This window comes from Kogia breviceps, chromosome 4 (genome assembly GCF_026419965.1).
Source record: "Kogia breviceps isolate mKogBre1 chromosome 4, mKogBre1 haplotype 1, whole genome shotgun sequence".
NCBI classification, from domain to species: domain Eukaryota; kingdom Metazoa; phylum Chordata; class Mammalia; order Artiodactyla; family Physeteridae; genus Kogia; species Kogia breviceps.
Genome location: NC_081313.1, coordinates 55,215,169 through 55,232,111, shown reverse-complemented (window position 1 = coordinate 55,232,111; position 16,943 = coordinate 55,215,169). Strand labels below are relative to the sequence as shown.

Below are 16,943 nucleotides of genomic sequence, written 5' to 3'. Positions count from 1 at the left end.
TGCATCGGCAGGCGGACTCTCAACCACTGCGCCACCAGGGAAGCCCTTAAATACATTTTTGAGATAACTGGGGAAACAGGAATAAGGACAGTATATTACTGAATTTATGCTTATTTTTTTAGGTATGATAATGCTATTGTGGTTTTAATAGAGCAATGTCCTTATGCATGCTTAAGTGTTAAGTGTTGTGATGCTACAATTACTTTCCAATTATTCAGCCAAAACAAGTGTATCAATACAGATTAAGCAAATGTGGAAAAATGTGAAAAACTGGTGAACAAAAGTTAAAGGTATTCAGGTATTCATTGTATATTCTTTCTATTTGTCAACAGGTTGGAAAATTTCAAAATAAAAAAGAAGCAATATAGGGCTTCCCTGGTGGCGCAGTGGTTGAGAATCCACCTGCCGATGCAGGGGACACGGGTTCGTGCCCTGGCCCGGGAAGATCCCACATGCCGCGGAGCGGCTGGGCCCGTGAGCCATGGCCACTGAGCCTGCGCGTCCGGAGCCTGCGCTCCACAACGGGAGAGGCCACAACAGTGAGAGGCCCGCGTACCACAAAAAAAAAAAAAAAAAGAAGCAATATAAAAAAATTAAGCAAATGCCACCGCTGAATAATGAAACTCTAAATATATAACAGAAACTGTATCATAACTGTTTAAATGATGGAAATATGGCTAGTGTGACCAGGGAACTGAATTATTATTTATTTTTTTTTAATTTTGGCTGTGCTGGGTCTGAGTTGCAGCATGTGGGATCTTTAGTTGCAGCATGTGGGCTTCTTAGTTGCGGCTTGCATGTGGGCTTCTTAGTTCTGACATGCGTGTGGGATCTAGTTCCCCGACTAGGGATTGAACCTCAGGCCCCCTGTATTGGGAGCACAGAGTCTTACTCACTGGACCACCAGAGAAATCCCTGAATTTTTAATTTAATTTAAATAGCTACAAGTGTCTAGTAACTACTATACCAGTCAGAGCAGAGTTAAACTGTTAAGAAAAAATAAACTTTATAGTGAATAATTTCAAATGTGCAAATAAATAAATAGATAAATTTAAAGACCATCAGAAAGTATAGCAAGAAGCACAGGGGACTTCCCTGGAGGTTCAGTGATTAAGATTCCACACTTCCACTGGAAGGAGCATGGGTTTGATCACTGGTCAGGGAACTAAAAGTGCATGCCACGCGGCATGGCTAAAAAATTTTTTTAAAAAGAGAAAGAAGAGGGCTTCCCTGGTGGCGCAGTGGTTGAGAGTCCGCCTGCCGATGCAGGGGACACGGGTTCGTGCCCCGGTCCGGGAGGATCCCACGTGCCGCGGAGCGGCTGGGCCCGTGAGCCGTGGCCGCTGAGCCTGCGCGTCCGGAGCCTGTGCTCCGCAGCGGGAGAGGCCACAACAGTGAGAGGCCCGTGTACCGCAAAAAAAAAAAAAAAGAGAGAAAGAAGAAAAGATAGAGGCACAGTTCCTTTCCTTCTGTCTACTTTTCAATGGTTGTCAAGTTTTCTGACTATGTATTAGTTTTATAATCAGAAAATAACTTTAGAAAAAAATTAGTGTATATTATCATAGAAAAATCAGATTCACTGCTGAAGTTTCACTGGGTTAGATGAATTAATTTTGTCATAGTTATTAAGAAGTTACGTAAAATAATGTCAAATCAGTATGAATAAAAGTAAACTTTCTTTCTCAATTCTGAAGAAATAGTCATAAACAAAAACATGTAAGTCAAATGGTCTTACATTCCAGTCACCACTGAGGATATCTGCAAAACTCAGAAATTCACTGGCTCTCACAAGATCATCCACTTCCGTGAAGAAATCTACGTAGTTCTGGTGAAGATATAAATTAAATAATTCTCCTGGCATGTGTGACATTTCTACTACTTCCTATAAAAAGAAGTATATATAATTTTGGTAAAAATTCAGTGGTCAAATTTACATGGACACATATTTAACATTAATAGTAAACAGCCTGTAAATAGTACTAAGTGTTATTAAAGACTTTACCTCAGGTTGAACAAGCAATGTATCCCGCTCATACTCTGATAAATGAGTAGGCAATCGAGGTGAGTCTAATTCTGTTACAGATGCTCCTATTAAAAAAAAATATCTGGAGTTATTAAAAATAACACCACCTTTATAATTATATAGCACCTCTCATTTGAAGATTTTTCAACAGTTGGTTTTAATGTTTAATCCCACTCATAATCCAAAAATACTCTACCTAAATACATTTTTCTGCTATGTCTTTCTTAGGCCCTGCCAAAGAGCATCTGACCTAGTCCTAGCTCTTTCTTGTAACTGAACCAAATATATGACATTTTAAAAAATGTATTTTATTTCAATTGTAAGATAATAACAGATTTTTTTAAAATGTATAAGGTTTTCTTACGTTTACAATATAGTATTTTCCCCAAAGCTCTGAAGAGAAAAAGAGAAACATCTTTGCCACCAATAGCTTGGACCTCTTGATTTTCAAATATCCTATCAGGTTTTTGTCTTCCTTTTGATTTTGACAGCACAGCATCTGATTTTAAAGAAGACATTCGATTTTTCCTTGGCCATAAATTGTTCTTTCCTAAATAATATACACCCAAGAAACAATATTTAAAATTAAATTAAAATATGAAAAATAAAACAGAACATTTCAGATATAGTTACACTAGGTATTTTAATTTAAATGTTTTTCTAATAAATAATTGTGAAGTATACAGAGTCAGAGTCCTCTTTCAGTTACTAAACTATTAAAACGAAATAAAATGTCATCTAAAAGTATGTCATGACACAGATTTCAAATTTTCACATACACAATGACATACTCTAACATGGTCATATCACCTTGGTTTCTCATGGTGTTAATGGCAAGGTACTATTCTTGGTGCATGGTATGTATTAATTAATTTAGTCCTCATAACAACCTTATCAGAGGAGAACTATTATTATACAGAGTAAAGAAATGAAACATAAAGAGGTTAAGTAACTGGCTAAAGGTCAGCAGCTAGTAAGTGATTTGAATCCAGACAGTCTGGTTCTGCAATCCATGCTAACAATGATGCTATATTACTTCTTTACTGATTTGGGCAGTCTCCGATTTATGAATATGCCCGTGTTCAAATTTCACTGGGAAATCTACGTTTTAAAACTCAGGGACTCCCTGGTGGTGCGGTGGTTAAGAATCTGCCTGCCAATGACGGGTTCGATCCCTGGTCCAGCAAGACCTCATATGCTGGGGAGGAACTGAGCCTGTGTGCCACAACTACTGAAGCCCGGGTGCCTAGAGCCCATGCTCCGCAACAAGAAAATCGACTGCAATGAGAAGCCTGCACACCGCAACGAAGAGTAGCCCCTGCTCGCTGCAACTAGAGAAAGCCCACACGCAGCAACAAAGATCCAAAGCAGCCAGAAATAAATAAATAAATTTATAACAAAAACAACTCAGAATGCAAGACCTCAGAAAACCAGCCTAGGGTATTAGAAAAACACAGGATCTAGGTTTGAATCCTACTATTGTCTATCTCATTAGGCTGATCTGAGAATTAAATGAAAAAACATATAATTGCTAATACAGTTCCTGACCCACTATTATTTTCTTCCCTCTGAAATTTCTGAACTCAGAGCAATAACGTTATAAATGGTAGTTAGGATCCCAAACTGACCCATCCCTAATTCTAGTAGTGAACCTAAGCACAATTTACATTTATGTTTCTACAGCAAGAAGCAGAATTCTGATTTCAGTTGTGTTAGGATGTCCATTTCTGTAGAGTTATTTTGAAAAACAAAGATGTAACTACATGAACAGGTTACACTTGTGGGTAGAAACTAGGATTTCAGGTGGATTTTGAGAGCTCCAAAGAGCTTTTAACTTTTTAAGGTCAACTCCTCAATGTTAAGCATCAAGTAGGTCACTTGTTAAATGTTTTCTGATGAAGACTGTATGCAGTAAACTATGATCATTAAGAGCAAACATTAACTCATTGCTATTAGTGGGGCTATCTCTTTACTACAGCATGGCTAGGGACCCCTTTTATATATTAACAAGTGGAAATGCATTTGTTAAACATATCATATATGAACTATTATTAAATTCATTAACAGCTGGCCATTTGAGCACTGAATGTGTGTCAAGCACTGGAATAAACACTCTGCAAGGATTACCTCATTCTTCACACATCTCGATCAGACAAGTTCTCATATAAAAGGTGAAAAAATAAAGGCATGGAAAGATTAAGTAACTTGCAAGATTCAGTCACTGAAAAGTGGCAGAGCCAGGATTTTCTCTCAGGAAGTCTCATTCCAAATTAACTTTGAAAGGTAAAGTGGCAAACCATGTAAATAAATCAGCTTTTGTCTTAGATGTATAAATATATATGGTGACACATTTATAGTGGTATGTGTATGCATGTGTACATACCTAATTTTATTACACTGTCTCAATAAAAAAATATTAAGTGGAGATAGGTATATACCAATTTTAAGTTAAAATGTTTAGTTTAATTTCATTTCATGAAAAATTAAGAAAAAGTTAGTCACCTACATAATACCATAGGAGTGTATCTTTTCCAGTTACCTGTTGAAGAAGAAAACTGGAGGCTGTTTATTGCACTTCTGATATCACCAGAACATCCTTGACAGAGCAACTCTAGGGAAGTTTTATCAGGGACAACAATCTTTCCTCCATCCTAAAATGAAAAAATTGAAATTAAAAAAGCTATTTTCTAAGCAAAAAACAAACAAAACCACCTATTTTCTAAACTTAATGGAAGTATAATAGAAGCTTTCCAATCGGAATGCTAAAAAGCCTACATGTTAAACAACAGTCTGCTTATGAAGGTACAAGTGTCAATGACATCACAGTTTAAGGTAAAATTTCAAGGTTATAAAATATCACTTTACTTTTTTACTTGGACTAGGTTATATTTTGAAGTTCTCTCTCTTTCGCTATATATATAACATACATACAAATATATAAACACACACACACATATGCATAAATACGTGAATACGATATATCACCTATCACACCCTTGGAAGATCAAGTATAAGACAAGAAAAACTTATCCTCTCTTCCCCCTCAGAAACTCCTAATAGTTTACATATTAAGTTATGACAAAATAACTTAAGCTGAATTCATGTGATTGTTCATAGATGATCCCATTTCAGCTCTTGACAGAAAAATAGTACTGTGCTATGATCTTATATATATATATATATATATATATATATATATATATATATACACACACATATATATATATATATATATATATATTTTTTTTTTTTTTTTGCGGTACGTGGGCCTCTCACTGTTGTGGCCTCTCCCTTTGCGGAGCGCAGGCTCCGCGGCATGTGGGATCCTCCCAGACCGGGGCACGAACCCATGTCCCCTGCATCGGCAGGCGGACTCTCAACCACTGCGCCACCAGGGAAGCCCCAATATATATATATATATATATATATATATTTTTTTTTTTTTTTTTTTTTTTTTTTTTTTTTTTTTTGCGGTACGCGGGCCTCTCACTGTCGTGGCCTCTCCCGTCGCGGAGCACAGGCTCCCGACACGCAGGCTCGGCGGCCATGGCTCACGGGCCCAGCCGCTCCGCGGCATGTGGGATCTTCCCAAACCGGGGCACGAACCCGCATCCCCTGCATCGGCAGGCGGACTCTCAACCACTGCGCCACCAGGGAAGCCCCCAATATATTTTTAACTTTATTAACCAAAGCTGTTTCAAAAGTTCTTTATGAAAGTTATCCTTTTGCTCCACAGATCCCAACTTTGTAACATTTGTTAACATTTTAGGAGGAGCCTTTCCAGACCACTTTTTGTGCACACATATCTGTAAGTAAATATAGTATCTGTAAGTATATATAGTATCGGTAAGTATATTCAGAGTTAATTTTTTAAATATAAGTGGGATCACATAATATGTATTATTCTATAAATTAATACCATTCTTTGTGATCTTTCTATGTTAGTACCTTTACGTCTATATAATTTTTAAAAATGTTATGGGTAGACAGTAATTTAACTAATATTTCCCCCAATGAAGGGACATTTACAGTTTCCACTTCTTTACTATTCCAGACCTACATATATAATATACATACAGCCGACCCTTGAATAATGTGGGGTTAGGGACGCCAGCCCTCCTCACAGTCGAAAATCCAACTTATAAATTTATAGTTTTCCCTCTGTAGCTGTGGTTCTGCATCCTCGGATTCAACCAATCATGGATCAGTAGTACTGCAGTATTCACTACTGAAAGAAATGCACATATATGTGGCCCATGCAGTTCAAACCCATGTTGCTCAAGGGTCAACTGTATACCTTTGCCAACATGCATGAACATTTCTGTAGAAGCAGAGGGCCCTTCAAAGTGTCTGTAACATTTACCAGTTTTATTTTTCCTAGCAATGGTAGGTGAGAGTGTTCATTTTTCCATATATTTGGCAACCCTGTATATAAATCTTAAATTTTTTATACTCTGATATGTGAAAAATGTTACCTGGTTTAAATATGAATTTCTCTGATTACTATGTAGGGCTGAACACCTCTCATGTTTACTATCCATTTGTATTTCTTTGTGTACTGGCTTCTGTTCTTAGCCTTTTTTTTCTTGTAGGCATACTTTTATGTAATCAGGTATTAGTGGGGCTTCCCTGGTGGCACATTGGTTAAGAATCCGTCTGCCAGTGCAGGGGACACGGGTTCGAGCCCTGGTCTGGGAAGATCCCACATGCCGCGGAACAGCTAAGCCCTTGTGCCGCAGCTACTGAGCCTGCACTCTAGAGCCTGCAAGCCACAACTACTGAAGCCTGTGATCTAGAGCCCGTGCTCTAGAGCCTGTGCTCCGCAACAAGAGAAGCCACTGCAATAAGTCCGCACACTGCAATGAAGAGCAGCTCCCACTCGCTGCAAGTAGAGAAAGCCTGTACACAGCAATGAAGACCCAACACAGCCAAAAATAAAATAAATAAAAAATAAAAATATATATTCAGGTATTAGTGCTTTTCTGTTAAAAAAACTGCAAATATTTTCTTTCATTCTCATGTTTGTCTTTTATCTTTGTTTACCATGCCTTCTGTCATTTCCTAAGTTTTCCATTTTTTTTAAAGTAAATCCATGGCTTTCAGGTTTTTGTTTCTTGCTTAGAAGACTTCCCCCCAACACAAAGTCAGTATTTTTTCCTAATACTCTTCTAATTTTTGTATTTAAATCTTTAATCAAGGTTTAAATTATTTTTGTCCATAGTATGAACTAAAGAGGCAAACTTATGTTTTTCTATATGAATATCCAATTGTTCCAACACCAGTTGTTAACAATAGTCTACTCTCCTTCCCCAGTGATGTAAAATGCCACTTCCATTATATAAAATATTCCCATTTACACATACTGATCTATTTCTGTGCTGTCTTCTCATTTTATTCTTCCATTCGTCTATTACTGTGCTAATACCACACTGCTGTACTTCCTATAGTTTCATCATATTATGTTCCAATACCTAGACAGCAAGTCTCTCTTCATCACTCTTTTACAGAATTTTCTTGCTCATGCCTTCTCTTCCAGATTAACTTTATTTTTATTGGGAATACATTTACCTTAAAAATTGTTTTGAGAGGAGTACTTGTTTTTGAAAAATTCTAGATATGGATTACTTGCCAGTAAGGAAATATAATTTGAAATTATAATCCTTGGCAGCTGAAGAAAATACTATGGATGTTAATTACTGTGAACATGGCAAATATGGGTAAGATGTATGATCAGCAGTTCCTTTCACACTTTATATACCTAATGATATCAGAAAATATTAAAGATCTTTCTTCCTATGAACACATTTAAACTTAAAGAAAAACACTGAAGATATTCAACACTCTTTCTTATTATAACTCATTCACTCAAGACGTCAACATTCTTCCCTAATATAATTAACTAAGCTACAGAATACCAGAGATTAAACTTTCCTTTAAATCTTCTTATACTATCATTATCATCCTTGGAGACTCCAGACAGTATCATAACACTTGATTTTATATTTGATTTATATTTACATGTAAATATTGTGCTTGTTGCTGCTCCTTTTATGTAACATTATCAATGATGATATCAAAAGTATACTAGTTCCAAAATTCTTACAGATCAACTATTTAAAGTAAAGCACATTAACCACATAACAAAGAAGTTATGGTATCTCCTTTTACTAATTTGCTAGAGTAAATGCCATTTGCAATTTAATGACTTAGTCTTAAAAGAAGTTGTGAGTAATGTGATATAGTACTATGATGCTATTTTTATTATTTCTTCAATGTTTAATAAATAGCTTATAATTATCATGCTTATAGTAGAAAACAGATTTTTTTTTCAAAAAGACAATAAAAAAATCACAAGTAATCCTACCATCCAGAATCACACTTAGCATTTTTTTTTTTTTTTTTGTGGTACGTGGGCCTCTCACCATTGTGGCCTCTCCCGCTGCGGAGCACAGGCTCCGGACGCACAGGCCCAGCGGCCACGGCTCACGGGCCCAGCCGCTCCGCGGCACGTGGGATCTTCCCAGACCGGGGCACGAACCCGTGTCCCCTGCATTGGCAGGCGGACTCTCAACCACTGCGCCACCAGGGAAGCCCACACTTAGCATTTTTATGTATTTCTTCTAGTATGTATAGGTTTATGTATATATGTGCATTGTGTTGTCATTGACAACTGTATCTTTTGTTTTAGCACAGTGAATTGGAGTCAGAACAAAACTTAAACTCATCTGATACTTAATAATCATGGAATAGTTATTTCCCTCCAAAGTTCAGCTTCCTTACCTATAAAATGGGGATAATTCTGTATGGTTGTGGTGAGGGTTTAATAAGATCAGGTATGTAAAAATACTTTGCATAGGGCTTGACAGATATATCAAGGGCTGGAAATATCATTTCTATTGTTGGAATTATCATGTAACTTCGCATCTTGTTATTTTTAACTTGACATTAAATTGTATTTCCTCACGTCACTGAATATTTTCAAAACGCTAATTAATGACATAATAGTTCACCACAGTAACTGCTTCCTCTATTACTGGACTCAGAGTGTTTCTAATATTTCACTATTAATACCTGTACTTATTCAGCTAAATGCTCTACATATATACATTATTTTGTTTAATCCTCAAAAATAACCTCTCCCTTGGAGACTTCCATCAGTTCCTGTGATCCAGCACTCCAAATATATTATGATGTAAGATCCAGTTGATTTATAGCAGTAGGGCCCCTTAGAACCATGCTGCTGGGAGTAGAAGTTTCATCAATTTATTTTAACATCATCTTGATTTGAAAGATAGAAAAAAATGATGCGTTAAAAGTAACAGCTATGGGACTTCCCTGTGGCGCAGTGGTTAAGAATCCGCCTGCCAATGAAGGGGACACAGGTTCAAGCCCTGGTCTGGGAAGATCCCACATGCCACGGAGCAACTAAGCCCATGCACCACAATTACTGAACCTGTGCTCTAGAGCCCGCAAGCCACAACCACTGAGCCCACGTGCCATAACTACTGAGCCCACATGCCACGACTACTGAAGCCCGTGCGCCTAGAGCCCGTGCTCTGCAACAGGAGAGGCCACCAAAATGAGAGGTCCATGCACCGCAATGAAGAGTAGCCCCTGCTGGCCGTAACTAGAGAAAGCCCCCATGCAGCAATGAAGACCCAAAGCAGCTAGCTAGATAGACAGATAGCTAGCTAGATAGATTAGATAGATAGATAAATAAATAAATAAATACAATTTATGGGGGGAAAAGTAACAGCTATTTCAGGGACTTCACTGATGGCACAGTGGATAAGACTCTGCTCCCAATGCAGGGGGCCCAGGTTTGATCCCTGGTCAGGGAACTAGATTCCACATGCATGCCACAACTAAGAGTTCGCATGCCACAACTAAGGAGCCTGCCTGCCGCAACTAAGACCCCGCTCAACCAAATTTAAAAAAAAAAAAAAAAAGTAACAGCTATTTCAGAACAGTGTTAGTATACTTAACACTATTGAACTGGATGGTTAAAAATGGTTAATATTTCTAATACATAATACAGCTAATAATACTGTATTACATATTTGAAAGTTGCTAAAAGAAAAAAATCTTAAATGTTCTCACCACAAAAAAGAAATGGTAATTACATGACATGATGGAGCTGTTAGATAACCCTACAGTGGTAATCATTTTTCATTACATAAGTTTATCAAATCAATGTGTCATACACCTCAAACTTACATGATGTTATATGTCAGTTATATTCAATAAAGCTGGAATAAAATGGTTAAGATGGTAAATTTTATGGTATGTTTTTTAATCAAAATAAAAAATATATTAAATCTTTAAAAATGACAACAAGACACAAGTAGAGTTGGACTGTTGCTGACTAATGGACCTAGATGCCAGAAAATAGCTTTTTGCTAACAGATACAATTTAGAACACTAAGCCAAGCATAGGGAAATTTACATCAATGTGAAAAAGAAAATTAAGTTTAAAAGTAGAAAAAGGTTAAGGATTTTTTAAATTAGTATTTCCTACATTTTCTAAAATGACATGCTTTATGAGTGTAGTTAAAATTTTTTAATTTAAAACACTGAAATAGGGCTTCCCTGGTGGCGCAGTGGTTGAGAGTCCGCCTGCCGATGCAGGGGATGCGGGTTCGTGCCCCGGTCCGGGAAGATCCCACATGCCGCAGAGCGGCTGGGCCCGTGAGCCATGGCCGCCGAGCCTGTGCGTCCGGAGCCTGTGCTCCGCAATGGGAGAGGCCACAACAGTGAGAGGCCCGCGTACCGCAAAAAAAAAAAAAAAAAAAAAAAAAAAAAAACACTGAAATAGTTTGTGTCTCTAACTCCTCAAGTTTATATAATACTACTTAAGTTTGGCTTTCTATAATTACAATGTAAGATTCATATTAATCAGTTCTTAAAAGACTTACCTTATTAGCTTCTTTTGTCACTATTCGATTAAGAAACTTCATCATAATTGTTGGAGCCACAGGGTTGAAACTGTCAAAGTTTTATAAAGAAAGATAGAGGTTACATGATTAATTTAAAAATACAGTATGTATATGAAATTTTAAGAAGAAATTTCATTCTTACCTAATATTTGATATAGCACACTCTTCCTGAATTTCTTTGGGAAACAGTAACCTTTGATTATTATCTCCACTGAGACTGTCAGAGATTATAAATATTAGAGGACATCGACCAATCTGCACGTACTTCCTAAAATTACAAGATAGCAAGCAAGGCTGAAATTTAAATCACCTGTCATTTAATCTGGAGTTTTAGAAAAGTTCACTGAAACTCACCTCAGAACTTCATGTAAAGTATGAGAATCTCGATAAAACTGGTTAGGTAAATCCTACCAAAAACAAAGGAGAAACACTAGCTCAGTTTTATTCCCATGTAAATTTATTTTCAGATTTATATTTACCAAAACAGGAAAAATGTTATCTATTCAATATACTGTAACCAGAATTTTTGTAGAAATTAAGGGAGACATCAAATAGCTGATGTCCTAAATAGTAATACACATCAATGGGATTCTGATAGCAAATTCCTTAGGGTCACTACAGATTATAATATTTTTACTAAGACGTCACTTTCCAAATATTTTTTGCCTTTCTATATTTAGGCCATTAAATTTTTAAAGTTCATTAACCTGTAGCTACTCTATCCAAGTTTACTGCAAGAAACTTTAGGTTTCTTCTAAAGCACAAAGCCTTTGTTATATTTTACCAGTACTAATACTATGGAGAGAGTAAATGTCATTATCAAATAAAATATATCTTACAATTGTTTATTCAATAGCTATAGCAGAATTTCAAAAGCTGTCCTTACTTCAACTAGAATTATCTTCTTATCAGTTCTCAGATCATCTCCAAGCATTTGTAGTTTGTTATATTTTGTCGCTCTTAGTAGAAACTCTTTAAAAACTGCTATCTGAGACTGATAAGGAAATACATGGAAGCTTGATTCTGAAAGGAAACATATTTAACACTTTTATTTTCAACCAATTATATACACATCAGCATTATACATATGTATGTAATATACATATACGTTAATGAATACATTTACATATACATGAAGGAGCACACAATATTGTAGACTGTTTTTCAATTAGGCAAAACAATTCAAATTTAAAATAGAATATTCATTTCAAAAGACAAAAGTCACTATGAACAACAGTAACTTTTCTGTACCAATGAATGTAATATGGAGTTAACTGATTTCAGAACACAGCTGTTAGTATAAAAGTCATACAATTGGTAAAAATATTTATGACTCTGCCTACACATTGAAATTCTCCCAATTAGTGCATGACGATAAATAAGCTGTTTTCAGTAACAGTAAGTTTTAATTTAATTTAATAATAAGTTTTGGGCTTCCCTGGTGGCACAGTGGTTAAGAATCCGCCCGCCAATGCAGGGGACACGGGTTTGAGCCCTGGTCCGGGAAGATCCCACATGCAACAGAGCATCTACGCCCATGAGCCCCACCTACTGAAGTCTGAGCGCCTAGAGCCTGTGCTCTGCAACAAGAGAAGCCACCGCAATGAGAAGCCCACACGAAGAGTAGCCCCCGCTCTCCACAACTAGAGAAAGCCTGTGCGCAGCAACAAAGACCCGATGCAGCCAAAAATAAAAAATAAATAAAATAAATAATCTATTAAAAAAATAATAAGCTTTAATGACAAAAAGAGAATGACTAATTAGTGAATTTGGGAATAAGGGAAGAAATATTTTATACAGAAGACTGTAAATAAAGACTTCCTAGGGACTTCCCTGGTGGTCCAGTGGTTAAGAATCTGCCTTCCAATGCAGCAGACGTGGGTTCAATCCCTGGTCGGGGAACTAAGATCCCACATGCTGCAGGGCAACTAAGCCTGCGCGGTGCAACTACTGAGCCCGCGTGCCACAACTAGAGAAACCCAGGCACTGCGACAAAGACCCAGTGCAGCCAAAAAAAAAAAAAAAAACCCAACTTCCAAGATTGTCAAAAGTAATGTTACTGTTAGAAAGCAGTAGAAATTCCAAGAGTATGGGATACTAGGAGCATAAGGGTATGCATACTAAAGATATAGTATGCACAGAGAATATTAAAGAAGAGCCTGAAGAAAGAATTTTGAGGAGCTCTCCACGTTAGAATATAATCGTCCTTCTACAGAACCCCTTGCACTTCAAAATGGCCTAGGAGATTTGGATACCCCTAGCTTAGTTACCTAAAGCAGCAGTAAGACAGATATGAAATTTAAAAATGATCGTGCTGGAGTTTATGAGCATATATGTGAAGTTATATCATACTACGTCTTTAAATTGGTACTATCATTATTTTTGGATGTTTGTCTAAAGCCCCCTTTCGAATTCCAAAGACCTTCACTGCCATATACTTTGATTTGATTCTAAGAGGTCTGATCTAAACTCTTGTTTGGAAGCAAGTTACTTTAACATTTTTTAAGGCTTGATTTACATTTCAACAGAGTTCATTTACACAGCTAGAGCCTAGGAAAAAAGTACATAAATAATGCAAACTGATTAGCTTGTTATCTAACAACTGAAACACTTAATCCTTAAAAACATCCCACTCTCCTTTACTGGAGGGACCCTTCCTTCTCCTAAAATTACTTCTCTCTGAACCTGGGAAGTATATGAGAAAACACACACATATAGTTTCATCTGATTGCTTCTCTGACTTTGTGAAGCAGTTGGTAGTGGACAAATGCCAATCTAGTGTAGAAGTGGCAATATATACCTTCCTCTCAAAAACATATACCCCAGGACTTCCTTGGTGGCGCAGTGGTTAACAATCCACCTGCCAATGCAGGGGACACAGGTTTGAGCCCTGGTCCAGGAAGATCCCACATGCCACGGAGCAACTAAGCCTGTGCGTGCGCCACAACGACTGAGCCTGCGCGCTAGAGCCCATGAGCCACAACTACTGAGCCCGTGTGCCACAACTACTGAAGCCCACATGCCTAGAGCCCGTGCTCTACAAGATAAGTCACCGCAATGAGAAGCCCGCGCACAGCAACGAAGAGTAGCCCTTGCTTGCTGCAACTAGAGAAAGCCCTGCACACAGCAACGAAGACCTGGTGCAGCCAAATATAAATAAATAAATTTTAAAAACAAACAAACAAACCAAAAAACCCATATACCCAATAGGGTCGTAGAAATCTTAAAGATATAGATGGGGGGCTTGTTACAAACCTCCTGTAAACCAGACTTTCCCCACTATTTCCACTACCTTCAGAGCAAACCTTACCAGGATTAAGTATCTCCTTGAAATCATCTTTTTGGAATTGTGGTAAAACTGGATTAATCCACTCTTGTACTTGAATACCATGCTCCTTTGATAGTATTTTTATAGTTGTTGTTTTTCCACATCCAGGGGGTCCTGTTATTAATAAAATAGATCCACCCTAAAACCAAATATAAACATGAATAAAAAATCAAAATCATTGGAAATCTAGAATATTATGTTTGAATATTCTTTTTAAATATTAATTACCTCTACAGATACTTACTGAATGTCGGGTATAAGCAGACTAAATTTCACGATGCTAGCTGGAATAAACCAGCTTTAGATAAGAGAATCTTATTTCCTGAACTTCTAAGCATAGCTTCTGATAACTCCTCAATTCTTGCATTATGTTCCTCCCAAGGACTACTCAGTAGCCAAATTAAAACAACTTCAGCTAGATTAAAGAGGTAACGTCTGAAACAAGTATTTTTAGGGGTTATCTGAACTCATAATATTCAATCTTAATACAGACCTCTCTTTGGATTATATACTTCAATATTATATAAGTATAATATTCTTACGGAAAAACCTCAGTTTAGATATCAGATTATTTAAGAAATGTAAATTAAGAAACATATTACCAGGGACAGGACTCTAAAGACAGACTAGAGGATGCAGCTCCCAGTAACATTTCCTCATTCAGTAAATCTGATAAAAAAGTTAAAACTGAAAAATTATCAGGGGAAGATGTCCTACATATAATGGTGGGCTGCAATCCTTGCTCATTTGTTTACTTTGATTAACTACAGTAAATAAGGGCCTGTATACTTGGACCCAGAGAAGAGCCAGTTACACTTTAATTTTATTATTTATTTATTTATTTTTTGGTCATGCTGTGCGGCTTGTGGAAAGAGAAGGTGAAGGCAACTGTTCTAGATTTTAAAAGCCCTAAGAGATAGAACAATCAAATGTAACGGGTGGTCCTTGATTAGATACTGGTTGTAATAAACCGGATATAAAAGACAACTGGAAAAATGTGAATATGAACTGAGCATTAGATAACATTAGAGAATTAAATGCCAAACATTTATAATTTATGTTAAAATACTCATGGGAGAAAATGAGTATTTTTACAGGTACATGAATATTCACTTACTATTCTATTTTTACTATTCTGTTTTTTCTTTATCTTTCAAGAATCTCAAAATTAAATAAGTTTAAAAAGAGAGAGTGAAAATTCTAGCTTGGGGGCCAAGGGTAATTATGGAATTAGGAAGTGAAAGAAAAAACATAAGCGTAGGATGAATGACTATTTTAGGCTATATTTAATACAAAAACTAATATGTAATTTGCCTACTTGCTTTAGTGTGAGATAATGTGATATGCTAAATATATTAGCACCCTAATGGTTTACTATGCTTTATATATAAGAGGGAAAAAGAGGTACAAGTCAAGGGGAGAACGCAAAGTCTCTTGAGTCTTTTAATGAGGAAGAAGTAGTAAGGTCAGACAGCTTTCTACTTCAGGTGATCTGGACTTATGAGAAAGTCAACATGAAAGTTTTTAACTTCTTATAACCAACTATAAGCCAGAGAAACATTTGAGGTCAAATATTTTAAAACACATTTCTTATTTAGTTACCTGTTTTGGCTGCCTTTCTAAGACTTCAGCTTTTAACCAGGTTTCAACTTCTTCAATTTTCTTTTTATGCACAGCAAGTTCATGCTAAAATTTTCAAGTTTAAAATAAAACATTTTAACTCAAAAAATTTTGATACATCAGCACAGGTTAATCTACACACTTTTAATGAAAAAAACTAGAAACAGTAACATGATATAGTAATAAAAAGGTCCTTTTGATTACACTTAATTCAATTCTTTATATTGATATGGAAAAATTTTATTCTTAAATTGAGGCACATATGCAATTATAAAATATTTTAAAATCCTGTAATACATTTTGGGAAGGGAATAAATAGGGAGGGGTATTACATTTAGCAAAAAATTAAATGGATCAAGTCTATGTTGGGGGTTAAATTAAATCGAAAACAAATAACCAATGGTATACCTTCTGAATAACTGTTGGGAAAATTTGAGCCTTGGAATATAAAAAACCTAGAAATTATTATTATTTTTCTAATTCATTTAGGCAGAAAGATTTTTATGAATAATATCTGAAAATGCACATCCCTCTCCTTCCTGAAACTAAATTATGTAGACTTGTTTGTATGCCATTTATTACCTGCGTTTCTGGTTTGTATTTATCCACCCATGGTTCATTTTCTGACAGATATTCTTTTGAATTTTCTAGACCATAAATCTGCTTTGAGGAAGATAGGTTTCCTCTTTTTCTAGCTGGAAATTTGCTACTTTCTAGTGTGGAAGGCACCTTTTTTCTTCTAAGACTTGAGTTATTCACACCTAATGATGTGGCAGTAATAGTAGAGATGCTTGTATCCTCTGAAAAATCATCAAATGATGAGTCTACCCAGTTTGTTACCTGAAAAAAAGAAACCATGTAAACACTATAACATTGTTTTTGCATCTATTCCCTATATAACTAAACTATTCTATTAAAAAAATTCTTATACTTGTAACATTTAAAATAAAAATCTCACAAATTAGCTCTTTAAATAAAATTGACTCTGTATTAGTCATTTTTCTACTTTACAATAAGCATAAATGTATACTTATCT

General features: G+C 36.2%; 1 protein-coding gene across 19 annotated transcripts in view; it reads right to left on the bottom strand.

Moving 5' to 3' along the window:
• The window catches only part of RAD17 (RAD17 checkpoint clamp loader component), a 32,111-nt gene that overhangs the window by 11,530 nt on the left and 3,638 nt on the right, over window positions 1-16,943 (bottom strand). For 10 of the 19 annotated variants that reach the window (XM_067031078.1, XM_059062544.2, XM_067031080.1 and 7 more), the window contains 11 exons: window positions 16,490-16,747; window positions 15,890-15,973; window positions 14,270-14,426; window positions 11,846-11,982; window positions 11,314-11,366; window positions 11,102-11,227; window positions 10,939-11,008; window positions 4,563-4,674; window positions 2,388-2,573; window positions 2,003-2,088; window positions 1,736-1,882 (listed from right to left, as the gene is read on the bottom strand). In XM_067031078.1, the coding sequence (XP_066887179.1) occupies window positions 1,736-1,882; window positions 2,003-2,088; window positions 2,388-2,573; window positions 4,563-4,674; window positions 10,939-11,008; window positions 11,102-11,227; window positions 11,314-11,366; window positions 11,846-11,982; window positions 14,270-14,426; window positions 15,890-15,973; window positions 16,490-16,747 (1,416 nt within the window). The remainder of the gene's footprint in view (window positions 1-1,735; window positions 1,883-2,002; window positions 2,089-2,387; window positions 2,574-4,562; window positions 4,675-10,938; window positions 11,009-11,101; window positions 11,228-11,313; window positions 11,367-11,845; window positions 11,983-14,269; window positions 14,427-15,889; window positions 15,974-16,489; window positions 16,748-16,943) is intronic. The other 9 variants (XM_067031087.1, XM_067031081.1, XM_067031084.1 and 6 more) reach the window with 2 other exon arrangements.